Genomic DNA, 27368 nt, shown 5'->3' with positions numbered 1-27368 from the left:
TATGCTGTCAAGATTCCAGTTGCTCCTCACCCAGTATATCAATGAGAGCTATTTGATACTTCCGAGCCTCGAAATCCATTTTCATATTGAAATTCAAGAATAATAAATATATGTGTTGGGAAAATATGGGTGCAGTCCACTTGTGTGCATATATATTTTATTTGATTGATATGCTTATGCAGGGTGTCCTGGTAATGAAGCAAGGAAACAATTTTGTCAGAGACCTTAATAGCTGATCTATATTCATTTCATTATCATTAAAAAATAGTGTTCGTAGCAATGGTTTCTTTATCTTTGCCTCTTTAATAGCACTTCACTAAGATATGATCTGTAAATTTCAGAATATTCAAATGTATCCTGCTGTGATGATAATTTTTCTGTCTGCATAGGGGTGTGTGCTTTAATATCAAGAGTATTTTACAGGCAGAAAGCCGGGCCTGTCGGGAAAATGCAACACATGACAGCAAATTCGGGTCTGGAACGATGGACTTGGAATTGATACTTTTGTTGCACATATAATGGATGCTAGAGGAGTTCGTTTAACTACTTTGAATTTCATCCTGCGTGCATCGCATCAGTGGAGGCCTTTTCTTCTGCTAAAGGAGAAGATGGATGCGTTATGAAAAAACAGCTCGATGGAGAATATATGAGGTGCTGCAACAAGACCAGAGAAAGAAGCTAAATCCGATGAAGCTGGCAGCAGGAAAATATCCGAAAGGCAACAACTGAGAGGAGAAGTACGCAGCTGGAAGGCAATTGAACAAACTTTGCAAGAGCAAGCAGATGCTGACTTTGAATATCAGCCTGTTAAGAGAAATGAAACAGCCTGTCAATCAGAAGCAACAAGTAATCTGCAAAAAACACCTAGAGCTTGGAGTAGGAACCAAAAATTGCAGATGTAACCGGTAGCGAAGCAGACAATAGCATCTAATCAGTAGTGCTGCATAGAAGTAGCAAGTAAAGTAACAGAAATATACAGAATAGCCTGCAGGTGCAAACATTGAAGGATCAATCATGTTTTGAAATACCATGAGAAATACAGGTAGCTATGCATTCTGAACCTTCAGAATCCAGTAATTGTGACACAACCAATCCATTGGAAAAACGTGGAGAAGTGTTTTCTTTCTGGCGTGATTGTTATAATTTCCATGGTCTACCAGTGCATTTATGTAACCATCCGATCAAAAATTCCAATACGATTGAATAACAAGATAAGAAAGTGGATTAGTTGCCCTGCACGAATGTTTCCCAGAAGATGACAGGGCCGTATACAGGGAAACTTGGCTTGTGTGAAAATAACCATACCCACGTCGGCTAAAACTAAAAGAGAAAAAGGGCTGAGGCTATAAATAAGAAGCATAGAGAAACTGCAGAACATGCTTACCTGGACGGGGTCAATGGGCGATCAAGAAGGTCCATGGCCTAGGTCAGTGACGTCTATTGCACTTGGAATGGCTGCTGAGCATTTCTTTCTCACTAGTTCTTTCCACTGGTCTTGCATTTCTTCCTCACTAGTTCTTTCCCATGATAATTACTGTACATTCATGATTTCTTCGATGAACAGATTGGAGTATGGGCGTTTGCCTAATAAAATTATTAGCCTGTGGTGATCACAAACCGAGCTATTCTTTAGCCTTTACTAAAGAATACCGTGTGCCATCCACAGATAGCGGCATACGCCGTTTTTTGAAGGGTTCTCTTTCCTTGAGAGAGAGCGCCTGCCCAATAGTAGTCTAAGTGTCTTAAAGTCATAATTTCATTTAGTTAATAACTAACGTTTTTGATAATTGTAGTTGCTGAAGTAGTATTTCAACTCTTAATTAGATGATGCATGGTTGTCCTGGCTAACATCAGTCTCTGTGTCTGTGTGTGTGTGTGTAGCAGAAGAATGATAACAAGAGGAATTCCATCCTCCTCTTGAGCTTGTAATTGTTTATCTAGCGGTGAGTTGGCAGTTCTGCCAATGTTGTGTCCCGGTCGGATCTTGAGAAGAGAACTCCCATAAAAGAAATACTGAAAGAATATATAAAGACTTGCACGAGCACTTTGCCACCATGGCTCTCAGACAGTAGTTGACCATCACAATATTAATTTGATTTGAATCTTATTGTGCAGATTGCGCAGATCTTCATGTCAGGATGATTTGTGTTATATAGGGTCATAGTAAAATATATGCTGGCCGTGCGTGTGATCTTGATGAATAATAATATCCAACCATCTGCCGATGAGAATTCATCGCGGCATTGATTTAACTACATGCCACCAAAAAATCTAAACTCTGATGAATTCATCTTTGAAGACAAGCTGAAATTTGTAAAGGGAAGTTGAAATAAAAAATCCCAGAACACAAATGACCAAAAATATTAAAAGAAAATGGAGATATACTACCGATTATAAAATATTACAGAAAATAAAAAAACATCTTGCCTATAAAACCATTTATTGTTGGTATTCTACATACTAGTCTATCAATCAAGGCAGGAAGTCCTTCAAGAATTCAACCTCTCAACGCTCGTCAAACCTGAAAATAAAACATCAAGAACAGTAAGCAAGTTACATAGTTTAAAGAATCTGAAAGAGAGAAAGGAATATTGGGAAAGCTTTACGTACGAGCAGTTCATTGTTTCAGAAATCGGGAAAAGAATATCTGTGTGGCACTTCTTTGGTAGCTTTTTGATTCGTGAAGGTTTTAAGTGAAAATCTTGAGGAACCATGAAGGCTTCAATGCAAAAGCAGACCACCTTTGGTCCCTTTTTGGTTTTCTTAGCAATTTCATTGAGCTTTCTGATGCTGTGACAGCATTTTTTCGGCAGGTGATGGCTTAAACCTCCCAAATACTCAGCACAGTCAGGGAAGTAACCCCATATCGGCGAGCATATTGCGTCATAAGGGTCGTCGTCGGATGCCATTATATTGATGAATCTAGAAACCATGAGGGCAAGCACTAGACTCCTAACAAAGGCAGCCATTGCTGTGTTTTTTTTTTTTTTTTCAAGAGTTAGAATTGAGTCATTGATGGTTGTGAGATAGGGTTACATATATATTATAAGCATCTTATCTATTTTTGGAAGATTTTGTTGACTTGACTGCCATTATTCTCCATGATTTTCTGACGATTAATGTTTCATCACTCCATAAAACAAACTTTTGCATAAATTCTAATCTTGATAAATTAAATTGGGTAAGATTTCCATATTTTGATCCTTTTTAAATTCTTGAAAATTATTTTGAAAATTTATGTTAAGAAAATAAAAATCAACGTATTTAAATTTTATGATACATTCAAGAATATGAATCGATCGAGTCAATCAATGAATAAGGTGATCAAGTAACTCAATCACAAGTTATTGAGAGAATATATAAAAAAATCCAAATTATTTTCTTCAATATTATCTTAATCGTTTATTTCTATAATAATTCGTCTAGTATTTTTATAAAATCTTTTAAATGAGATGAATGTACAACTTTCCATTATTAGAAGTCCATGCTTGCCTGGGCTTGGCATTTAAATAATGCTAGAACAATATCAAGGTAATTATTAAATAATTATAGAAAAAACATATTTATTATAAAATTTAAATAATTAAAAATGACATGCTTAAAGAGAATTTAAAATTTCAAAAAGAACAAATAAAAATGATACAAATTCTAATGCTTCACATATTATAAAATTAATTATATTATTATTTCTTTAAACTAAAACTGTGATATCAAATTTGTCATGATTTAATTTTTAAATTAATAACTGATATATAGACAAAATCTCTCTTTATGTTTTCATACCTATAGAAACTTAAATTTAGATACAAATTTTTACCATTTAAATAAACTAGAGCTTTACATATCTTCTGATTCCATAATTAAAGTCCATACTATAAATCAACATCTTAATACAGGAATTAATGTAAATACCGTAATTGTGGAGCCTTAACTAAACATAACAGAACAACATTAATTACAATTAAAAAGCAGGTTTTGAAGCCCAACAAAAATGATTTGCTAGCAAAACTACCCATCTGAAAATGATAAATAACGAGAGGGTGGGTTCAATAACTCAATTAGTAGATAGCGTTCAATGTACACATACGAGATAATAAGACAAAGAGAAACATATACAAATTTGACTTTAGACTTTTACAAGAAAGTTTCACAAACAAGCTATAACAAGAAATATCATAAGGTAAGTCTCGTCAAAAAATCAAAATGCAATAAACATGTTGTTTTAGACTTTGGTATGATCAGTCCGTATGAATTGTTGACTCCCTCAAGCCAATTAGAGTCTAGATACGATGTGCACAAAGACTAACAATGCCTTGTTAACATGGGTTGGCATACCAAGGGGTCATATCATGATCAAGCAAATAGAATTATATTTCGAGACTTAACTCATGACATCAATTAAATGAGGAATTATCAAATCAGATTACACATATCTCATATTTAGAATTCATATTCAATAAATAATCATGTTTAATCATAATAAAGGATAATAATCAATATATATATATATATATCTCAACAAGCGTTATCTATTTCATACTAATAATTCAAATATTTATACTATTTATCATGCATATATGATATTATTCACTCACCTGATTTCAAAGCATAACAAACACAGAAGTAGGTAAAAAAATAAATCTTATTGATGTCCAACAAGTGAAATATCATGAATATTTTAGTACAAAAAAGACATACTAAAAAAAACTCAAAAGAAACATAAGTTTAATTTACTACACTTAACTTAGAGTCTAACTTATAACCTTGTACGTTTAGGAACCAAAGTGGTCTTTTTATAAAAAAAACCCAAATCAAACGATTTCATGAAATCTAATTCAAAAAAAAATCAAAAGACTTATAATAATTCACCAATAAACCTCTATTATTCATCAAAACCAATATGAAAAAATAGAATTACAATTAGGGACTAATCTGGTTTTTCCTCAGAATTTTAGGGGTCAAATTGTAATTTTACCAAATTGAAGGACTGGACAAAAAATATTATAAATCCATAACTATACTGAAAATTTACCCATAATCATCCTCAATTCTTTCTAGAATCTAGGATTTTTCTCCAGGGATCAATTTGCAACTTTTTTTCAAAGTTGGGGCCTAAACTATGATTTTCATAAATGAGAAATCAAACTGAAATTTTATCATCCTCAATCTCGAGACACTTTTGTCTAGTATTTCAAACAAGGGTTTTTCATAATTTCTGACACCTAATACATCAATTAAACTAATTAATCTCAAAATCATAATTCCTAACAAAATCATCTAAAAACCAACCAATTAAATAATTACATATAACAATTAATCCATAACATTCCAATCAACTCATCACTTCAAAACCCTAAATCTTAACATTTTTGTAATCTTAATTAATACTAACAATTATACACATCAAAGCATAAATTTTATTTTTTAAACTTATTTTCTCTAACTCTATCTTCTTCTTCTTTCTCACTCTCAGTTTTTTCTCTTCAAATTAGATTCTTCTCTTTTTTCTTTTTGTTTTTCTCTTCTTATTTATATTTACCAATTGTTAAGCAAATTACCAAAATGTCCTTCAATCATTTATACATAAGACTTACTCCTCCAAGTATTGTTGTCATTTCCTATTAAACCTTTCTTTCTTCATTTCAAAATATTACAAGGTTAGAATGAACTGGTGTATGGTATATTGATCTTAATACCCTTATCAAGTACAGTATGTCTACAACCATGCAAAAGAATTTTACAAAATTGTTGCAAGGAATGAAAGCAAAGCTACCCCATCTGGAGATGAACATCAGCTAGTGGCTGAGAATGTTGAGAATGGAAACTCTGGTTTTCAGCAATTCCCTGTAAACAGCCTCCAGCTCCTCCTCTGCTTCGTGAATGCTTGACTCTAATAGCTCTAGTTCTTTCAATATATTTTTCACTTGTATAGGATTGATGTCTTTGCCTGACTTCAGGACAAGCAACTCGGCATCTATCTTTTCCAATTCGGTGGCTTTGCCTTCGCATGATGCACGCTTGGATTGAAATAAATTTGAAACGACAGACCAGCCATGGGAGCTTGATGTTGTCTTTGGCTGAGAAACCAAAGACAAGAGAGATTGGAAAATTTCCATGGTTATTTCTTTAACGTCTCTTAGCATGCCGACTGCATCGACTGCTGAAGTGTTATGCTTCTCCATGCTCTTCAAATTTCTGAAGCATTTGCGGGTTGTTTTATTTAATTGTTTCCTAGACACCACGTAAGCTTCAATTTCACTTGCGATGCCAGATTCCCCACCTTTTCTCCTCCTGAGGGATGATTCTAATCTCTTAAAGCATTCTTTCATTGATGAGAAAACATCTTTAGTGTTGCTGCACACATCCAACAACAGCAGAGATCCATTCAACACCTCTTCTGCCCTTTCCTTCTGTTGTTCATTGGAGAGTGTTTGTTGCGTTAGTGGTAACTGAAGAAAATCATCTACGCACTCATACAAAACTCTGAGGCCCCTCGCTTTTTGGTAAACTGAAGTGGAAGGTGTTTGTGATGATCTCAACCTGTCCAATTGATCTTCAACGCTTACACTTAGAGGATGAGAACTTGAGGGCCAGCTGATAGAACGAACATGACAAGTAACCATCTTATCTTGCTGGAAAGAAGTCCTGTTACTGATGCTGATACTAATGATCTTGGAAAATGATGTTCAAGACTCCTCTTCTGGGCCTATTATACAGAGACAAGATGCATGCATCCAGACTTGCAATTGCTGTCACATGGCAGGTCGTCTTCTGACAATGCCGACTTTATCTCATCAATAATGTTGTAGTTCAGGAAGCATAATCCTAATTATAATATACCTCCAAATGATCCAAACAATATTATCATGCCTCCTTGTAACCAACACAGAAATATGATCGTCACACCATATGCATAATTTAGCTGGAATATTAAATCTCAAATCTCATAATGTAGTCTTTGGAACTATTCATAATGCAGATATAAAAATTTGATGGTAATTATCAAATGATTGATTACATAGAATGAAAGATCAACAAGAAGGACGGGTAAAAATTGTTATACTTTAACTATATAGTAGGTGGTTTAATGGTAAGAATTTGAGATTAAAGAATTTGTTTTCCTTGTGGTCTCAGGTTCGAGTCTTATAGTTGTTAATATGATAGTCACTGAAGGCTTACATGGTCGTTAACTTCAGGGCCCGTGAGATTAATTAAAGTACGCGCAAGCTAACCCGAACACTCATGTTAATAAAAAAAAAATAACTATACTTGGCCTGACCCATGTCTCAAAACTACAAGATATAAAAGAATGAATATTCGTTGTATTAATTAAAGATTCAAGATAAGAATAGAAAGGTTTGAGTTATTTGGTTATATATTTTATATTTAAGATATTATATATCTTATGTGACTATCAAAAAATATATATAAAATAAGATATTTGTATCCGCTCAATCCTTTTAGGAAGAGATTGAGCCAAGTTTAATTTAATCGGAAAATGAAAATTTTGGACATGCTGCTCTACAACAGGGAATCAACATGAATAATTAAAGTAGGTGGTGGTCCAGTAATAAAAGTTTGGGATCAAGAGATTTGCTCCCTCTGTAATCTCAGGTTCGAGTCTTGTGGTTACTCATATGATGGTTACTGGAGGCTTACATGATCGTTAACTTCAGGGCCCGTGGGATTAGTCGAGGTACGCACAAACTGACCCGAACACTTAAGTTAAACTAAAAAAAAAGATAGAAAAAAAAGATGAAAGGTAAAGCAAACAGATGGATCTTGCTCCATCACACGCCAACCAGCTTGTAATTATCACTTATATTCAATCATTAACAAAATAAATCTCATGTTGATTGACCTAGCTATATCACACGTGCATCACCGTGTCATTGCTGTCAAGATTCCAGTTGCTCATCGCCAACTACATCAATGAAAGCTATTTCCGAGCCTCATGATCCCTTTTGATGCTCGAGCCGAATGAATATATTTGTATGGAAGACATTGCAGCAATCTAATCCACTTTTGTGCACCAATATTTTAGTTGATTGATGTGCTTATATGCAGGGTGTCATGGCAATGAACCAGCAAACATTTTGTCAGGTATCTGATTTTTTTCCCATTTCATTAACATTACGAGATGATATTATTAGTAATGGTTCTTCAGCTTTGCCTCTTGAATTGACACTTGCATTATGAGATGATGTAATGATAATTTTTCTGTCTGGGATTCATCAGCACGTATGCTGATATTTTTGGATTATCTTATTGGCGGTAATCATCTTGAACTGTAGCAATGGTGACAGAAACCTGGTCGCTGTCGGAGAAAGCAACACATGGCAGCAAATGAAAGGCTGGAAGGGAATTTGACTGGCTAATTCTTGCTTTATATATAATAGAAGCTCTAGGAGTTGGTTTGAACAACTTCGAAGTTTGAACTGTATTACATCACCCATTATTCACATCAGTGTAGGCTTTCTTCTGCTAAAGGGGAAGATCAAAGATGGATGTTTTGATTGGAACCTCTAAGGCTTCTTGCCATGTTCGCTCCATCAGTTTGCCTTCAGAATCCCATCCCCTAACTCAGAGTGTTAAGGTGCGGTTGGGAAGGTTGAGGTCCTCACAAGAAACATCCTCATTGAATTGCCAAGGATTAAGTGGCCTCCTCAGGAGTTTATACGAAAGCGTGGACGATTTTATTCAATTGCCACTCACCTACCAAGCTATCTCAAATGTACAACATCAAGGATCAGTGGATGAGGTGTTGGATAGATCTCTCAGGTTGCTAGAGGTGTGTGGCGCAACGAAAGATATCTTTTCACAGATGAAAGAATGCTTAAAGGATCTGGAGTCATCCATCCGGAGAAAAAGAGGATAATCTAGCTTGGCAGGAGATATCGAAGCATATATGATCTCTAGAAAAAAATTGAAGAAAATGATCTCTAAATCCAAGTCCTTTAGAAGTTTGAAGACAAAGGAGAAAGACATATCAGTAGCCCAAGACAAAGACACAACCTTAGTGACCCTAACAAGAGAAGTCGAAGAGATCAGTGTTGCTGTGTTTGCATCCCTCTTGTCTTCTATTTCTCTGACACCAAAATCAAAGGGAAATGGCTGGTCAGTTGTTTCAAAACTACTCAAGTCCAGAAGTACAGTTGATGCCAAAGAAGTTGGAATGATAAATGCCGAGGTTCTTGCCTGGAGATCAAGCAAAGACATTAGTCTTGTACAAGTCCAAAACTTATTGAAACATTTGGAGGCCTCACAGTCAAGCATTCAAGAAGTAGAAGAGGAGCTGGAGTTTGCCTACAGGCTATTACTGAAAACTAGAGTCTCTCTCCTTAACATTCTCACCCACTAGTTTAATCCTCGGCAGTTTTTGCTTCTATCAACTGCCCATTTATACAGATTTATTTGTATCATACAGTTTTGGTACATAGAAAAATAATCAACATACATAAATTTAGAAGCAACATCTTTCTCCTTCTCTTCAGCACATTAATTTCGAAATAATCTTGAAATTCTTACAGTACACTAGCACGGCCTCAGTCTCAGCAAAAATAATCTTGAAATTCTTACCGTACATTAATCTCCAAATAATCTTGAAATTACAATAGACTAGTACAGCCTAGCTGAATTCAGAGCATATAGTTATTAAATTTGGTTTTACAATGATTCAAACAAATATCCTATCAGACAAATTAGATTCTAAATTAAATTAAAAAAATATTAATCCGATAAAATTTAGTTCAGTCGAGCAATTTGTTTTAATGCCACCGTCAAATCCAATAAAATCAACTCTGAAAAATATTTTCTTAAAGAGAATAAATAATTTACCCAATAATTTATAATTCATATTTTTTTTAGGTTGGTCCCCGAGGGGCCGTAACACTGGGATTCATAAGGCTGTTTGGTAATGTGGCTGCGGGTGAGGTTCACCCGCAGCCACACATATCAGTGTTTGATAGAGAAAAAAAAAGTAATTTTGCTTAGTAGGACTCACCAACTTTACAGTCGTGCCGCAAGTTTTGGAGAAGCAACATTTTGCTGCTTCTCATGGGGATTTCTAATGAACAGTGGAGCCATGCTCCACTGTCGCACTATTCACGTAAACAATTTTTTTTCTTTTTGAAAAACAAATGCAATTAGTTGATTTCACTCGCACTGTTCACGTGAACGTGAACAACAATTTTTTTAAAAAAAAAATTAGTTTAAGGTGAATTAAATTTACTCGTACTGTAATCTCAATTTTATTCCTGATAATATTTTACCTAATTTTGTAATTCTTGTCTAATGAATTTTATACATAATGGAATTGTAGATAGTTTAATAGAACAATAAAAAAAATTTATATAAAGTATGATTTATTTCATGATGTAATAGTAATAGTTAAATCTATAATATTTAAATTAAAAATCATAAATATTAATATATATTTTTTAAAATTATTTTATAACTTTAATTTCAAAAGTATTTTTAACCAAATATATTAAACTATTTTTTGTTCAACCTCAATTTCAACCATAATTTTTACCAAACATATATTTTTCCAACCCAATCTTAACTAAAAGTATTTTTTATAAAATAATTTTTTAAATTATAATTATAATAGTTACCACAATACCAAACACATGAAATGAGGGAAACTATGAAATACAGGGAATGAGTAAAAAACAATCAATGGTTAGTTTCATGGGCCTAAAAAGAGAATACTCGTGTCGTTATTGGACCGAAAAATGTCAAATTGACTTTAGGCCACGATGTGAAACACTAGCCAAACGGGCTAATATTATTTCTTCTGTGTACCGAAATGGGCTTGAAACCATGGGCCTAAAAGTTGCAACTTCGGAAACACTACCCCATTGAAAATGAGAACCACCGATGGCTGACAGGCCGAGGCTTTGTTAATATTTCTAAAAAAAAAAAAAAACAATTATTCTCTTAGTTAGTCAATAATTCGCTTTTACTCTCAAAGTTCGAAATTTTTCAATATTAGCTCTGAATTTTTTTTTTTAAAGTTTCTTTTGTTCCTTTATGCTAAAAAAAAATAGGTCATTTTTTCATATTTTTTATTTTATTTATATATGATTATGTCTCATTTCCCCTCCATACCTCTCATAATATATCATGAAAACATAACAAAAATCTTGTATTAAAAAAATCAAAACCAAATTTGAAAAATAAGAGATGTGTCATTTGATATAATTGTCAAACATGATTGAAGTACTAATCTTAAAAAGATATTGTGAGTCATTGAATCACCAAGTCAATCAATTTTGTTAAAATGATATTATTATTATTATTTTGAATTTAATTGAGTCAGTTGAGTTGATAAAAACATGATTAAACCAACAGAGTCTCGCCGAGTAAATATTTTATCTGATTTAATTAAAAACTTGATTTGATTTTTTTTAATTAACACTCAATTTAGATTTTTCAAGTTTAAAAATTATTTTATTTAATGATTAAGGGTAATGATGGATCTTTTCGAAACCAAAAAAAGGGTAATATTGAAACATTCAAACTGAAGGGGGGCAACAATGAAATATACCCTAAATTGCCGATTGGCTGCATATAAGTTGTAGGAAACTTGAAACAAGTGGATATTGTATTGTACACGTAAATACTTCTCAAACAACACCCCAAATTTATGGCTCCTTTTTAATCCACTTGGATTCCAAATCAAAATTGAACAAAAATTAATTTTCTCTAAGAGATAAATATAAAGCAAAGACACACCACAGAGTGTCAAAGACTCAGGCAGAACATCCCAGAAAACCAGAGCATGGCATCATCAACTACAAACCCTTTACTCACTTCAAACTTCTTTGGTTCCCGAAGCTTGCCTTGTCCTAAAACAACCAGACCCTCCTTATCCTTCCTTCTGCCCAAAAAATTTCAGAAAATTGTGAATGAAAAGAATTATGAGTCTTTAAAATCCCTTCAGTCACAAGCAACCATAGCTACTGCCTTAATCTTCTCTTCTTTAACCCCTCAGGCGCTAGCAATTGACAACCCTACACCACCACCTACTCCTCCTCCTGTTATTGAAGCCCAGCCCACCAGACCATCCTCTCCTGTCGCTCAAAATCTTCTCTTAACAGCTCCGAAACCCCAGTCTCAGTCAACTTCTGACCTTCCTGAAGGTAGTCAATGGCGGTACAGCGAGTTTCTGAATGCGGTCAAGAAAGGGAAAGTGGAAAGAGTTCGTTTCAGCAAAGATGGTTCTGCCCTACAACTCACCGCCGTAGATGGTCGTCGTGCCGCCGTTATTGTCCCTAATGACCCTGATCTGATCGACATTTTAGCGATGAACGGCGTTGATATTTCGGTTGCCGAGGGGGATTCTGGTAATGGGCTCTTTAATTTTATTGGAAATCTTTTGTTCCCTTTTCTTGCTTTTGCTGGTTTGTTTCTCTTGTTTCGACGGGCGCAAGGTGGGCCAGGTGGACCCGGTGGGTTGGGTGGACCAATGGATTTTGGCCGGTCGAAGTCGAAGTTTCAAGAAGTGCCGGAAACCGGTGTGACGTTTGCTGATGTGGCCGGAGCTGATCAGGCTAAATTGGAGTTACAAGAGGTGGTTGATTTCTTGAAAAATCCTGATAAGTACACAGCCTTAGGAGCTAAAATTCCTAAAGGGTGTTTATTAGTTGGGCCGCCAGGGACTGGGAAGACATTGTTGGCCAGAGCTGTGGCAGGAGAGGCGGGGGTGCCGTTCTTTTCGTGCGCAGCCTCGGAGTTTGTTGAGTTGTTTGTTGGAGTGGGGGCGTCGAGAGTGAGAGATTTGTTTGAGAAAGCAAAGTCAAAAGCGCCCTGCATTGTCTTTATTGATGAAATTGATGCGGTTGGGAGGCAGAGAGGGGCTGGACTTGGAGGGGGGAATGATGAGAGAGAGCAGACCATTAATCAGTTGTTGACTGAAATGGATGGATTTTCGGGTAATTCAGGTGTTATTGTGTTGGCTGCTACAAATAGACCCGATGTTCTTGATTCGGCTTTGTTGCGACCGGGAAGGTTTGATAGACAGGTTACAGTCGATAGGCCTGATGTCGCTGGTAGAGTCAAGATTCTTCAGGTAAGTTCAACAATGTCAACCAAGTTGTTCTATTCCTCGTAAAGATGTATTGAGGACACAGATTAGGAAAAGGAAACAAACAATTGAAGCAGAATGTGTTTGCGTGCATGTGTGTGTGTCCTGTCGTGTCTATTAAGAGGCAGTAGTTTAGGGCAGCTAAACTCTGAATGTTAATATTGGTGTTATAAGATAAATTCTCTGCAAAATGATGGTTTTCTGGTCTAGTTATTAATTGGTCCGACACTGCATACTAAATAAATTTTCTATAATTTGATATGTTTGTTTCTAGAGAAAAATGGACTGTTCTGAATTGGTGTGATTATGGATACTAGATTGATTTGTCTGATAATGCATCCTAGAATCAGGTTGTTTTGTAAGCCTGTCCCATTGTCTACAAATTCTGTTCTTGCTTGACCTTAGAATAGTGAACAATTATACTTTTATGAATTATAGGTGCATTCTAGAGGGAAGGCACTTGCAAAGGATGTGGATTTTGAAAAGATTGCACGGAGGACCCCAGGATTTACTGGAGCTGATTTGCAGAACCTGATGAATGAAGCAGCCATTCTTGCAGCTCGGCGTGACCTTAAGGAAATAAGCAAAGATGAGATTTCTGATGCTCTGGAGAGGATCATTGCAGGACCAGAAAAGAAAAATGCTGTTGTCTCGGATGAAAAGAAAAAATTAGTTGCCTATCACGGTAAAATGCGTGATAACCTTTTGGCCTTTCCTCTGGTCTCTTGTTATATCCCAGGATTCAATTTTGTGAGGCTAATTATGTGTGTTACTCTCCATTTGCAGAGGCTGGGCATGCTTTGGTTGGTGCACTTATGCCTGAATATGATCCAGTAGCCAAGATATCCATCATTCCTCGTGGCCAAGCTGGTGGTCTAACATTTTTTGCTCCAAGTGAGGAAAGGCTCGAGTCTGGATTGTACAGTAGAAGCTACCTGGAGAATCAAATGGCTGTTGCACTTGGTGGAAGGTTAGTTCTACTCGTATTGATTGGCCTAGTTCCAGGGGAAAAATTGTAGCAAGGCATATGAGTACTTTCCTGCTCTTCAAGTTGCTATTCTAGAGTGAGCAAGCATCATCAAATTTCCCTTTAGTTTGGACCTTAGTTGAACTGCGAGCTTTATTTTCTGAGTTAAAAGAAATTTTATGCAAATAAGGGAATTGCCTGTGTTTTACCGAACCTGCGATTTTTACTTCTGTAGGGTTGCCGAGGAAGTGATTTTTGGTCAGGAAAATGTGACTACTGGAGCATCCAATGATTTCATGCAAGTTTCACGTGTGGCAAGGCAGATGGTTGAGAGATTTGGGTTCAGCAAAAAGATTGGTCAGGTTGCCATTGGTGGACCTGGTGGAAATCCTTTCTTGGGTCAACAGGTAGGGTTTGTGCTTGAAGTTTTATTGCCTTCTCCCGTCCACTAGCTTTCTCGTATTCACCATTTCCTACTCTTCTACAACAAGAACATTGGATTAAGACCCCTCTTGTGTTCCAATCACAGATGTCATCCCAGAAAGACTACTCCATGGCGACTGCTGATGTGGTGGATGCAGAGGTAAGAGAGTTGGTGGAGACAGCTTATACAAGAGCCAAGCAAATCATCACAACTCACATTGACATCCTCCACAAGCTTGCTCAACTCCTCATAGAAAAAGAAAGTGTTGATGGAGAAGAGTTCATGAGTCTCTTCATTGATGGAAAAGCTGAACTATATGTTTCCTGATTGCAATTTTAAGTATCTAAACCATGTTGTATTATAAGTTAAACATACACGCATACACAAAAATCAATTATTCTTTATTTATGAATCTTGTAATATGAAGGCCAAGAATTTGTATAGGCAAGATTCTGCTACTAGTTTTTAAAATCATTGCTTTTCTCATTAGGATGTGATGTGAAAAAACCGTTTGTTTTTGTATTTAAAAAATTTTATATTTTTCTTTGCTTTAATTATTTTTTTTAAGATAGTATTTCTATATTGATGTTAAAAATAAATTATAAAAAATAAAAAATATTATTTTAATACATTTATAAATAAAAAATATTTTTAAAAACAACTATAATAATAATTATTATTATTATTATATTAATTATATTGCCTAAAGTGTGCCAATGTCCTTGGAACCTACCATTTATATCCTCAGAGCGTTCTCTGTTTCTAGCCAAACATCCTGCCAGTTTTTACCCCAAGATTCTGTTCTTTCTTGGGAAACTTTCAGGCTGCATTTCCTTTCAGATTCTGTTCGTGAAACTTTTTTGTTCTTGATTTCTGCTGCATTCTCTTCTTAGAAAGCTTAATATTAACAGCCATCAATGACCTCCAAAAGAATACATATGATTAATCGAACCTCGGGGCTCTGTGTCCTCATTGCACAATTAGTTCATGTTATATGTTTCCCTTCATATACAAAAACAATAACGTTGGATGTTTCTCTTTATATACGAAACAACAAAATCAATTATTTCATTTAATTTCTGAAAAAATAGTGCAATGGCCAGTGCAGTAGTATTCTTCTCCACCCCACCCCGAACCCCGCCACGCTATGGTACATTTGGGCAAAAACAACATTTCAAATTCCCTCTCCACATCAAACCCACATTTTTTATACAAGAACTGCAATGATTGATCTGATTACAAAAGAATAATACAGAGTCGTGTTCTTGAGATCATCTTCCACCACTACCACCACGTTGCTTTTTTTCTTCCAATGCAGCAGCCTCGTTCAACATGTCAGCTGCATCCTTGTGCATGTCAAGCTTGGCAAGGGCAACGGCTTGCATGTAAAATGCTGTAGACCAATCAGGGTAGACACATTGTGCTTGCATCGCATCTCGGAGAGCAGCATCTGGTTGATCAGATAGGAGATGGCAAAGACTACGCCGGGCATAAACAGTTGGAGATACCATTGTTCCCACATCTATAAACTGCACGAACAAGCATTTTATAACTGAGCAGTGAGCACCTACAGAATCCACTTACACTTTTGTCTTTCAAAGATGAAGAGGTAGGGAGGCATGGACAACCAAGTCTACATGAATACCGACTTGCGTATTCAAACTAATTCAAGTATATTTCATAGTTTGTAGTTGATTAAGAACAGGAACTATGTTGTTGCCAGCAAATTAACAAGGCATCCCCAGGACCTTGTTAAGAGAAATATAGTATGAGTCCAGTCGACAGGGATAATCTCAAATCCTAATGGATGAAGCACAACAATTTACAATTAACAGTAAACTTCATGGTTGAGACATCAGAATTCCGAAACCAAAGATATAAATCAATTCACCCAGGCTTTACCATCCTAGGCGAAACCATCACAACCTAAACATAGTAAGAATATTGAGCCAAAGTATCCAAGTAACTAGTAGCGTCAAAGTCTCAGCAACATAAAGCCTATTACATCCTGAATATTACTACTTCTATACAGGAAAAGCCATTATCTCATCCACAGATAAAAGAGAAAACACACCTGAGAATAACATTCTACAGCAGTTTTAAAATCTTTGTCACGAAATGCTACATCTCCACGCTTTCTAGCCTCCAACATATCTCTCATTTGTTGTGTCCACTCTTGGAAAGATAACTGAGAATACCCATTTAAAATGGAAGATTTCAGCAGAGAATTAGAAATGGATATCTTGAAAAGTACTTTTTGTAAAATAGATATCACAGAAATAATATTTGTACAATTCAATTACCTCGTTGGTTCCTTCATCATCTTTGTAGTGTGTCATTACCAATATTTGATGGATAGCTGTGAGATCCATCCGTGTACAAGCATCACCCATTGGAGAGAGCGGGTGCTGTGGGGTAGGTGGTGCTGTTTCTTCATGCTTAGAAATTCCCAGCATCACATAGGATGGAACCTGGAAGCGAAGATTTAAGATCCCAAAACTGTACCAGTCTTACATGAATACAACCATCTACATTTTGAAGCTACTCAAAGCTGCTTTAAATGCATTGTCTAGGAAGAACAACTTCTAAATAGCAACAAAAAACCAACCCCCTCCTTGAGATACAGAGAGAGAGATAGAGGCAAATCTGTTGAGGAAGATAATAATTAAGGCAAAAATACTTTATTAATGGCAAGATATCAAGTAATACAAAGGGCTCTATTGTGGCAAGCAATCTAGTCATTCCAGATTTTAACTAGCCCCTGTATTCTGATCCCAAGTATTATCAAATTACACTAAAACAAGATAATTGTATGAAACAGAAGGAATGATGCAAAGTGGGCAGCTTACATCAGGTTTGTTTTGCAGAGGTGCAAGCGTTGTAACAAGATCCTTGGTATTTGGTCGCTCCCTTGGTTCATATTGCAAGCATTGTGAGGCAAGATCAAAAACCACAGTCGCCTCTTCAGTTGAAAAGTTTCCCTCCAAATGAGAATCCATTAAAAGAAGAATGTTCTTCCCTCGAATCATATCAAGAGCCTGCAAGGAGCACATGAGTCAAACGTCCAACAAAAAATCTAACATTTAGTAACTACAGCTTAGTCTACCATTCAGGCTACTGCTTTAAATATATTTGATAGTATAAATAATACATATTTCTGCCATGCAGGCTACTGCTTTACAGATGCTCGAAAATATATATAATACATATTTTCAAATAGAAAAACTAACATGAAGTACTTTTATAAGTAAAAAAAAAATACAACTCCATTTGCTGTCAATTTCCCATTTCCCTATTAAGCATTAGCATAGCATTAACTGTCATTTTATCTATTCAACCATTTAAGTTATAGCATAGCAATGACAATGTGTCATCATGATCAGAGATCTTGGGCATAATATTAGCAAGAACAGGTTCAAAGCTCAAACAATGGAGTATCAACATGGACTAGATATACACTCCCAGTCAGCCATCTTCCATAAAATAATATCGACTTGTACATCCTCATGCAACTCAATCTCACACTGCTTGTTTTCATAGGGGAGAGAGAAGCTTGTGTAATTAAGAGAAAAGAGCAGTTGAGCATTGAGAACATAAATGTATTCTTAATTTCAAGATTGTGACAATGGACAGCAAGTAATCAAATCCAAGGCTCCAGCTAGAATTCAGTCAAAATTATCCAAACACATTGAGCAATGATTTTGACTCCAGCTTCTACTTAACTAATCATGTACAAAACTTGAGAGTAAGCACTATCAAAATGGCATCCCATTAAGAATCGCCATATAGGACTCCACTGCCCACCAAAAAAAAAAGATCATTTTGTTGAACCACTAAATGGAAACTGTGCATTCTGATGTTCAGCACAGAATGACAGTATGAATTACTTACATGACTAGGAGGGATGTGCTTCCCGCTAAGAAGATCCAAAAGGACAGTCCCAAAGCTGAAGATGACACTTTCTGGAGTGACCCTTCCTAGATATAAGATTTAGTTACTTTTATGAAGCAATGATCAGATAGTAGTCACTAATACAAGCAAAAATGAATTGCAATGCAGCAAAAATGAGGGCTGTTATGCAATACAAAGAAATTGAGCAAGGCACTTCTTTGGAAATGAAAATGCAAGATTGCTAATGGTATGCACCAGGCATAAATCATTATATTAGTTTGTAAATTTCGAAGTTTTGTTCATACCAGATTTGGTTACATTGTGTTATACAGGGCTACTGCCAACCACTTAAGTTTTCACATTTGAAAAATGAAATTTTCGTCGACATAAAGTGCAATGCCTTAAGTACATGAACTCGTAGAACATTTTATTGAATTCGAAAGGCTACTCAAAAAATAGAACAAAAGATTTGAGGCACCAGTCCTACATGCATGGAGGATTGATTAATGAGAATAGGCGCATTGTCTGAGTATGTCCTTATCTCAATAAATACTGATGTTGGGCAATCCTTGGGCATTATATTTACATTTCAATTAGAAAAAAAAATTCCACTACCTTTATGAGGTTATCAGTTCAATTTCACACAGAAAAACAGAGATAAAATTAGCTGCTCAAAATGTATATTCTCTTATTTTCTCTTTCGGAGGGTTGTACAAATATGATTAAGTTGGACCAAGTATTTTTATCGCTCTCTTGTAAATTGTCTTCCAATAACGGTCCTCAAAATATTCTGTGTTTGAAGCAGCTCCTCTGTATCTTATTTAAGAACAAACTAAATTCAATTGTGAAAAGACCCAGCTCTCTTCTTTTTCTCCTCTATGGTACATGAATTCTCTTTGATTTTTCACCTCTTTTTTTCTGAGAAACACTACAGATTCTATAAAATTCATAATAAGATTATCCTCGTGATACTTGGAGCTTTTTTTTTTTTCAAGGTGTAGCTACTAGGATACTTTCAACCAAAATATTGTCATCATGCATTTTAAACCATTGTTTTCAAGGGATTTCCAACAGCAGAGAAGACACAAATGACATGTCGTAGCACAGAGGTGAATGAACTGACTACTGAAAAGTCACAGCAAACAGGCATCAACAACAGTCAAAGTAGATTTATAACAAAGCAAAAGCATTTACCATTTTGTAGGTACTCAGGAGGTGTATAAGCAAGATTTGTACTGTAACTCTTTCCATCACTGCTATTTTTCATCAATCCAAAACATGAAAGCCGGGGATCTCCATTCTGCCAAAACCATCCACTAGAAATTTATGCAAATGGAAATATCTTAAAACAATCAGAGATGTTAAACTAATCAAATAAAATGGAAATCATAGATAAAAAAATTTATGCAAATGTTAGATAGACAGGCTAGATTATGATAGATCATCAAGCTTACCAAAAAAGATAAACTTACTATACCTCGTCAAAAAGCACCCTGTAAGCATTCAAGTCATGATACAGAGGACGACCTTCAGAACTACAATAATCTAAAGCTTCAGAAATATATAGTGCAACTCTCAAACGCATTGCCCACTCAATAGTTTGGTTTTCCCCTGTCAAGAAAGCACGGTGAAATTGTATTAATGGACGGAAAATATGTTAATATTCTGGTAGAAAAATTTGCTGATGACTATTTAATAATCGTTCAATTCAACATACAAGATACCAATATTTCTGCAAGCTGAATAGAAAGAGACATTGTTACAGGCTGATATTAAATTTTGCAACCCTCCCAGCTCATACCTTCAAGTCACAGAGTAAAAACCAATTCCATCTTTCCTCTTCTACTCGTTTTTAAACAAATTCCTTTTACACGTCACAATCGATTTGAGGTATCCATACAGAAATCATCTAAATGATCAGAATGTCATTAGCCCCATCATTGCCTTGAACACGAACAATTTCTTAATATACCCGTACCGGTGATAAGAATGCTACATGGTCATCGGTAACACAAACAAAAAGCTCAAGCACTTAGCAACACCAAGAATGAAATCCCATTATTATGACAACAAATTGCAGCTTAATCTAAAAGTATTCAAGTTTCTTACCACATTATCCTACTCACTTCATTGTAAAAATATAGGAATAGATAATACATAAAATTCTAAATAACATTAAAATTTCAAACAAATTCAATAAACATCAATAAAAAAAAACTAAAGCTTAATCAAATTCAACATAGAAAAAAAAATGCATATAAATACATAATGCAAGAAGGTGCATACAGTGGAATAAGTGTTTTGCAAGGGTATCATTTGGCAGATACTCAGCCACCAACAGCCTCTCGTCTCCGACGCAACAAAAACCAATCAAATTCGCTAACCTTTTGTGCCTCAATTTCCCAACACCCAACGCTTCATCCTTCAAAAAAACAAAAGAAAAGGAAAAACCCATCAACAAAATCAAAACCCCAAAACGAATTTAGAAGTAAAAACAAGAAAATATAATTTATTTACGTACAGCGAACTGTTTGGGATCAGGCCAGGCAAGTTTGGTAAATTTCTTGACAGCGATCCAACTTCTATTATTATTGTTATCATGATTCTGTAACCGTCCTTTGTAAACAACATTTGGCGCTTTTTCACCGCTTTCAGACACGATAAAATCGGGACTAAAGTTGTTCGTCGCAGCTTTCAGGTCAGCCAATGAGAACTCCGTGAAAGACAGCACCCCACCACCACCTCCAAGACCACCGCTTGTTTCCGTTCCGTTTGTTGGCCGTGAAGCATGATTAATTCGTACATGCTGTGGTTGTTGCTGTTGATTTTGCTGTTGCTGTTGATTGTTTTTACTGTCATCGGAGATTGGTGCTTTGAACAAAGAAGATTGGCAACAACCCATAATATCTCACCCCGAGTTGACTCAGCACCATAAAGAAAAAAAAGAAAAAGAATGGGAGCACTGGCTGGCTGGCTATCCACTCGTGTGAGTGAGTAAGAAAGAGGGATCTACTGAGTGAAGAAGAAGAAGGAGAAGAAGAGCAGATGCAGCAGCAGCAGCAGCTTTCGTTTCATTTTCGTTGCTTTTTTTTCCAAAATATATATAAAAAAAAATATATTATTGGGTTTCTGTACTGACAAAACTTCTGTCTCTGTCCCTCTCTGTCTTGCTTTCTACTACTGAGTTGTCCTTTTACGTGACGCAGGGGTACTTTTGTCATTATAACAAAACGAAAAAACAATACGTTTGTAATTTATCGCGATATTTTTATTTTTTTCTTATTACTATAAATATAAAACCCTTACGTTGTATGTTTCTATGTTTATACTTGAGTTAAGATGGCTTGGAGTTGTCAATATTTATAATTACCCATGCCTAAATATAATTATTAATAAATAGTAAATGAAACTATCTATTTTACTTAAATGAATCCTCGAGCAATACCCATTTACTATTTTCATTTTTATAACAATAATATAGAATAATTTTGATAAATTAATAATTTTAATTAAATGATATTTTTATTTGATCCCATTTAAAATTTAAAGTTTAAATAATATCTTGATCAAATAACATCTTGATTAATTATATAATATTTGTTAATTGCTCAATTAACATAATTGCTAGCATGATTTACATGCTAATTAATATATTGATATTTTTCAGATTAGGTTAGGTATCGATGAAAAATTATTTAAAGACCCGGCGATAAACGTGTACTAAAATGAACTCAAAATTCGAAGAAAAGCCATGAATTTAAAATCAGAGGGCTGGAAAAAGGAAAAATAAATAAGTTATACAATATTTTTCTCGACTATTAAAGTATCAATGGCTTGAACAAGATACATATTTCTGCTGCTCTATAATTAATAAATTAGTTTCATGATATCTATCACATACTGCAACGATTTTAAATATTTTAGATATTATGGTGTATAATGTTTTTTTAAAGTGTTTTTTAATTATAAATACATTAAAATATTTTTTTATTTTTTACAATAACACATTATAAATATTAAAAAACACTTACAAAATATCAATTTAATATTTTCTTGATAAAAAAAGATTTTAAAGAACACAAGTTAACGTACTGTCAAATGGTTACTAAATATGTAATTGGTATTTTGGTATATGTATTTTTTAAAAATGTTATTTTATTTGAAAATGTGTTAAAATAGTTTTTTTATATATATATTTTTATTTTTTATATCAACATATCAAAATTATCAGAAAATATTAGAATATCAATTTGATATTTTTTCAAACCATATATAATTTTAAAACATATTTAAACATAATTTATATGCAATATCAAGCAGACATTGAACAACTAATCGAATTTTTATTTTTTTTACAATAATTCTCGTTATAGAATTTGATTAGAAACTCATTTGATATTATGGTAATAGTTACTTTTTAAAGTGTTTTTTACTTAAAAGTATATCGAAATAATATTTTTTATTATTTTTAAAATTTATTTTTACACCAAAATATTAAAAAATCTAAAAACACAAAAAAAAAATTTGAAACAAATAAAGAATAAAATAAAATTGAAATTTTTTCAAAAATATTATTAAATCACAGAAATAAATGGATTATAGATAACTCATAAATGCGAAGAATTTGAAGCACAAGATAAGGAAACCATGAAAAAAAAATTGTATATATTTGTTTCTTTTTTATTTTTCCTCTTTCCCAAAAAAAAAAAAGCAAATTGATGAGTGCATCTTCAAAATTAGAAGTAATAATTTAGATAATATATGATTATTGTTTTAATATAGAAGAGATTGAAATAATATTTATTTTTTATATTTTAAAAGCATGAAGAATCACTCTAAAATTATTTTTATATTTTTATCTGCATTTATTTGATGAAATGTATTTTTATTTTTATTATTTCAGATAGTGTTTGGGAGTGTAGAAACTTTTGTTTTTAGATACTTTTTAAAAATATATTTTATTTTTTAAATATTAAATTATTTTTTAATATTTAAAATTATTTCAACGTGAGATAATGTTTAAAATAATTATTTTAATATAATTTAAAATAAAAAATGCTTTTAAAAAATAATTTCTACCACCGTATTAAACTCATTTTTTCTTTTCTATTATAGAACTGTAATCTAGCGCTATCTTATAAGCAAAAAAATATAAATCGTGTTATTAGTGTGAAAGATGGATGGAAAAAACAATGATTGGCTCTAGAAGAAAACTCCGCGTGAAACATAACACGCGTTTCGAGTTTCGGCGAGAGAATGCGGTTGTGTAGTTTCGTGAGATATGGTTTTCACTCTTTTATTCGTCGAGGCCTGGATTCACACCTGGACGTTTACTTTGGTCGAAAATGGAATCTTGCTCGCCCGCAAGCCTCAGGCGAGCTTGCATTCTAGCGTCGCATCATTCATACTTGTCGATGATGATTGCTAAAGACAACAAACTGTTTTAGCATGCTTAATTTAATTGTTGCGTATCTTTTAAAATAAAATATTATCAGCATGAAAAGACCATCTCATCTGGTTTAATATTTAGTCATAGTTGTTTTTGCCTTTAAAACTACATAAGAGTATATTTTAAAAGTGTATTTAATTTAAAAATAATACTATTTTGTTTATATTTTTTAATAATTTTAATGTGCTAATATAAAAATATAAAAAAAAATTGATGTATTATCAAGCAATAAATATCCTCTTAAAAAACATTTTATAACATAATACCAAATATATTGCGATGCAACTAACTTTTCATTAAAATTTAAAATTATTTTGATATATTAAAAAAATTAAAAAATAACATTTATTATACTTCCAAACACCCCTGGAATGCAACATGTATCTACACAATAAAAAAATATTTTTAATGTTTTTAATAAAGTTAGTATTGAATCATAAAAAAATTGTTAATCCAAGTTAAACAAAGTTTTTAAAAAAAGAATATTAATTTTTTAAAGAAATTGATATTTCACTAACTCGATAGCGTCTGGGTTCCTAAGTTGACAAATTAATAAGATAACCTATCAAATCAAGTTTGGTATTACAAGGATGCTAGAATTACTCAAGTATCATTATAATAGTTTGCTTGATAAAAGACTTCTCTTCATGGGTTCACTGTCAGGTTTGCTAGTATTTTTTGGATTTTTCACTGAACAATATGATATGGATTCTTCCAAAGGAAAATAAAAATAGCAACGAGAAACGTAATTATTATTATATTTTTTGGCGCAAAGGAGAAAGAAAGAAAAAACCAGACATGAACAGAAACAGAGTCAATAGCATCCCTTAAAAGAAGACGACACAAACCAGGAGGAGAAGATCCAACGCGGCTTGACGAGAAAAGCGATGCACGAAGGGAACTATAACTGTAAGGGCCTTTAGTAATATCATAATCTGCTACCTTTCTTCCTTTGAATCATAGTAATCTTAGCTCGACACTGCTTGATTTTTTGGTAACACGTTGAACAGCAAAACAACGTTGGCATGCCAACCATTAATGTTCAGCAGGCGGTACAAAGATGGAAGATGCGGCGGAACTTTGCGGTGCCATCAGCAGCCATCAATAAAAGTCAAAATAAGCAGATAACATGCCTTTTCTAACACATGGTATGGTTGGGAGTGTGAGTATTTCTTGCATTTGGAATATTGGCCAATCAGCATATCCATCTCCAATTCCTCGGAAAGGGACCGGCTGGTCCAAGGCCACTGAACCTTGTAAGGTGTCCAGATCTTATTTCAGCTCGAATTAGCTGGTCCTAAAAAATCAATCAATGTCCATTCTTGTCGACTTTCTATGTTCCGAACCCCAAACCGATTAACTTCAGCATGTGTACACTTCCTGTGGTTTCCATAAGCGGCAGAGTCGCTGTCCAGTGCTTGACAAATTTATAAACTTCAATTATGGGTTAAAAGAACTAAATTTCGTTCCATGAAGTTTGTTGATAAAATTACTTATAAATTAATTACACTTGTCTGTCTGTTTAGATTTGGTTTCTGTCCCGATGCAAGACTAATTCTGTCATGCAACCCCCAAGAGATCAAGCCACCACCGAAGCAATTTTTTCGCAAAACCAGGACGATACAGAGGAAGCACCAGCTTTACGACTACTCGAAGAAGAGATTTCGTCTAATTATCAGTTAATGTATTATACATTATATTTTATACATGGTATATTGTTATATCTTCCTGTTTTTTTTTTTTAACTTTTCCCTTTTTTCTTTTTTTTTTCCTTTTTTTTCAAATTTTTTTTTCAACTTTCCTATTTTTTCATTTATTTTTTTTCCAAAATTATTTTTGTTGATTTTACCTTATAAATATTGATCTGGTTAAAATTTTTACTTTGTAATTTTTTTCTTTAAAATACTGTGAATTGCTGCATATTTTTCCACATAGTTTTTCTATTTTATTTCTTTATTTTTTAAAATTATATTTGTCGATTTTTTTTAATATTGAGCTGATTGAAAATTTGGTTTTGTAATTTTTTTCTTTAAAACATTGTTGATTGCTATAGTGTTTCTCTGCATGATTTTTTTTCTCCAAAATTATCTTTTTTTATTTTATTTTTTAATATTGAGCTGGTTAAAAATTACAGTTACAATATATTAGAAAAGCACTGTAGCTTTTTTTGAAAATTACTGTTGATTGCTACAATGTTTTTCCCCACATAGTTTTTTTCTGTTTTTATAATGTTTTTTCCTAAAATTATCTTTGTCAATTTTATTTTTTAAATGTTAAGTTGGTTAAAAATTGCAATTACAAGTAAATACAAGTTTTTCCTTACAAAACATTATGGATTGATACAATTTTTCCTCACATGGTTTTCTTCCAGTTTCTTTTGTGTTTTCTTTTTTTGTGATATTTTTTTTCAAAATTATTTTTGTCGATTTTATTTTTTTTAATATTGAGTTGGTTATAATTTAATTTTATAATAAAGCTTAATTATATAGGGGAAACATTGTAGCTTTGCTCATAAAACATTGTGGATTGCTATAGTGTCTCTCCGCATGGTTTTTTGTTATAACTTTTTTCAAATTTTATTTTTTAATTTTATTTTTTTAATATTGAGTTGTTTGTAAATTATAATTACAAGTCATTATAAATAAGGTTAAATCATGTAGGGAAGTACTGTAGCTTTCATCACAAAACACTGTGAATTCTTACAGTGTTTCCAACATGATTTTTTTTTTGTGTTTGTTTTGTTATTTTTTTTTCTAAAATTGTCTCTGTCGATTTTTTTTATATTAAGCTGATTAAGAATTTAGCTTTGTAATTTTTTTTTCTTTAAAACACTGTGAATTGTTGCAGTGTTTTCCCATGTGATTTTTTTATGATTTTTTCCAAAATTATCTTTGTCAATTTTTTTTTTGAATATTGAGTTGGTTAAGAATTATAATTACAGTAAAACTAAATCATATGAGGAAAGCGTTGTAGTTTTTCTCACAAAACACTGTGGATTGCTATAATATTTCTCTAAACGGTTTTTTATTTTATTTTATTGGGAAAAGCGCTATAGTTTTCCTCACAAAACATTGTCAATTGCTACAACGTTTTTTCTCATGGGTTTTTTTCCTTCCAAAATTATCTTTGTTGGTTTTTTTTAATATTAAGTTGGTAGAGAATTTAGCTTTCTATTTTTTTTTCTTTTTATTAACTGAAAAGTTAAATCATGTGGCGAAAGCACTGTATTTTTCCTCACAAAACACGGTAAATTGCTACAAATCATTTTGTTCAGTCTCTAAGTTTTTGATCACCAACACAACTTTTTTTTTCATCATGAAATATTTGCTCCATCATACTTTTAATTTCTATTACTTATCTAGCGCTGGTTCATAATTATAACGCTATTAAGTGCATTTATTTTCTAAACCCGCGGCAGCACACGAACATGTCATCTCGTTAACATTGAAAAAAGGGATCCTGTCGCTTATCTTGTATAAAGCTAAAATATGTGCTGTTTTTACTGATCACAAAAACACACCCTCTCATATTTTACTATAGATTATAA

General features: G+C 33.5%; 5 protein-coding genes and 1 non-coding gene across 6 annotated transcripts; 3 read left to right on the top strand and 3 right to left on the bottom strand.

Annotated features, from left to right (window-relative positions):
• Positions 1-1596: 1596 nt before the first annotated feature.
• Positions 1597-1714, top strand: LOC133693044 (U5 spliceosomal RNA). The gene has a single exon (XR_009842057.1). It is a non-coding gene; the product is annotated as a U5 spliceosomal RNA (small nuclear RNA).
• Positions 1715-2505: 791 nt separating this feature from the next.
• LOC133692772 (non-specific lipid-transfer protein 13-like) lies at positions 2506-2969 on the bottom strand. Its single transcript, XM_062113910.1, has 2 exons — positions 2611-2969; positions 2506-2521 (listed from the first exon to the last, which is right to left on the bottom strand). Exons 1-2 carry the CDS (start codon positions 2967-2969, stop codon positions 2506-2508), a joined length of 375 nt encoding a protein of 124 aa, XP_061969894.1.
• A 2826-nt stretch (positions 2970-5795) lies between these two features.
• On the bottom strand, positions 5796-6623 carry LOC133692771 (uncharacterized). The gene has a single exon (XM_062113909.1). It carries the CDS (start codon positions 6621-6623, stop codon positions 5796-5798), a length of 828 nt encoding a protein of 275 aa, XP_061969893.1.
• A 1880-nt stretch (positions 6624-8503) lies between these two features.
• Positions 8504-9361, top strand: LOC133692769 (uncharacterized). The gene is made up of 2 exons (XM_062113905.1): positions 8504-8791; positions 8933-9361. Exons 1-2 carry the CDS (start codon positions 8504-8506, stop codon positions 9359-9361), a joined length of 717 nt encoding a protein of 238 aa, XP_061969889.1.
• Positions 9362-11722: 2361 nt separating this feature from the next.
• LOC133692237 (ATP-dependent zinc metalloprotease FTSH, chloroplastic) lies at positions 11723-14952 on the top strand. Its single transcript, XM_062113024.1, has 5 exons — positions 11723-13075; positions 13529-13775; positions 13877-14060; positions 14293-14464; positions 14587-14952. Exons 1-5 carry the CDS (start codon positions 11786-11788, stop codon positions 14806-14808), a joined length of 2115 nt encoding a protein of 704 aa, XP_061969008.1. The 5' UTR covers positions 11723-11785; the 3' UTR covers positions 14809-14952.
• A 684-nt stretch (positions 14953-15636) lies between these two features.
• Positions 15637-21501, bottom strand: LOC133692238 (serine/threonine-protein kinase BSK1-like). Its single transcript, XM_062113026.1, has 9 exons — positions 20894-21501; positions 20659-20794; positions 19850-19983; positions 19567-19672; positions 18373-18458; positions 17331-17519; positions 16785-16952; positions 16556-16669; positions 15637-16010 (listed from the first exon to the last, which is right to left on the bottom strand). Exons 1-9 carry the CDS (start codon positions 21272-21274, stop codon positions 15753-15755), a joined length of 1572 nt encoding a protein of 523 aa, XP_061969010.1. The 5' UTR covers positions 21275-21501; the 3' UTR covers positions 15637-15752.
• Positions 21502-27368: the final 5867 nt, after the last annotated feature.

The sequence above is a fragment of the Populus nigra genome, chromosome 4 (genome assembly GCF_951802175.1).
Source record: "Populus nigra chromosome 4, ddPopNigr1.1, whole genome shotgun sequence".
In the NCBI taxonomy this organism is placed as follows: Eukaryota; Viridiplantae; Streptophyta; class Magnoliopsida; order Malpighiales; family Salicaceae; genus Populus; species Populus nigra.
The sequence above is the reverse complement of the archived record's forward strand: the minus strand, read 5'-3'. Positions and strand labels throughout refer to the sequence as shown.

Bases quoted from the DNA above. Each gene is read 5' to 3' on its own strand.
- LOC133692238 (XM_062113026.1), bottom strand. From the start codon at position 21,274: ATGGGTTGTTGCCAATCTTCTTTGTTCAAAGCACCAATCTCCGATGAC. The intron at 20,795-20,893 runs GTACGTAAATAA...GTTTTTTTGAAG, and splicing joins CTGATCCCAAACAGTTCGCT to GATGAAGCGTTGGGTGTTGG. The intron at 17,520-18,372 runs GTAAGTAATTCA...TGCTCCTTGCAG, and splicing joins AGCACATCCCTCCTAGTCAT to GCTCTTGATATGATTCGAGG.
- LOC133692772 (XM_062113910.1), bottom strand. From the start codon at position 2,969: ATGGCTGCCTTTGTTAGGAGTCTAGTGCTTGCCCTCATGGTTTCTAGA.
- LOC133692237 (XM_062113024.1), top strand. From the start codon at position 11,786: ATGGCATCATCAACTACAAACCCTTTACTCACTTCAAACTTCTTTGGT. The intron at 13,776-13,876 runs GTAAAATGCGTG...CTCCATTTGCAG, and splicing joins AAAATTAGTTGCCTATCACG to AGGCTGGGCATGCTTTGGTT. The intron at 14,061-14,292 runs GTTAGTTCTACT...TTACTTCTGTAG, and splicing joins GCTGTTGCACTTGGTGGAAG to GGTTGCCGAGGAAGTGATTT.
- LOC133692771 (XM_062113909.1), bottom strand. From the start codon at position 6,623: ATGGTTACTTGTCATGTTCGTTCTATCAGCTGGCCCTCAAGTTCTCAT.
- LOC133692769 (XM_062113905.1), top strand. From the start codon at position 8,504: ATGGATGTTTTGATTGGAACCTCTAAGGCTTCTTGCCATGTTCGCTCC. The intron at 8,792-8,932 runs GTGTGTGGCGCA...AAAAAATTGAAG, and splicing joins GATCTCTCAGGTTGCTAGAG to AAAATGATCTCTAAATCCAA.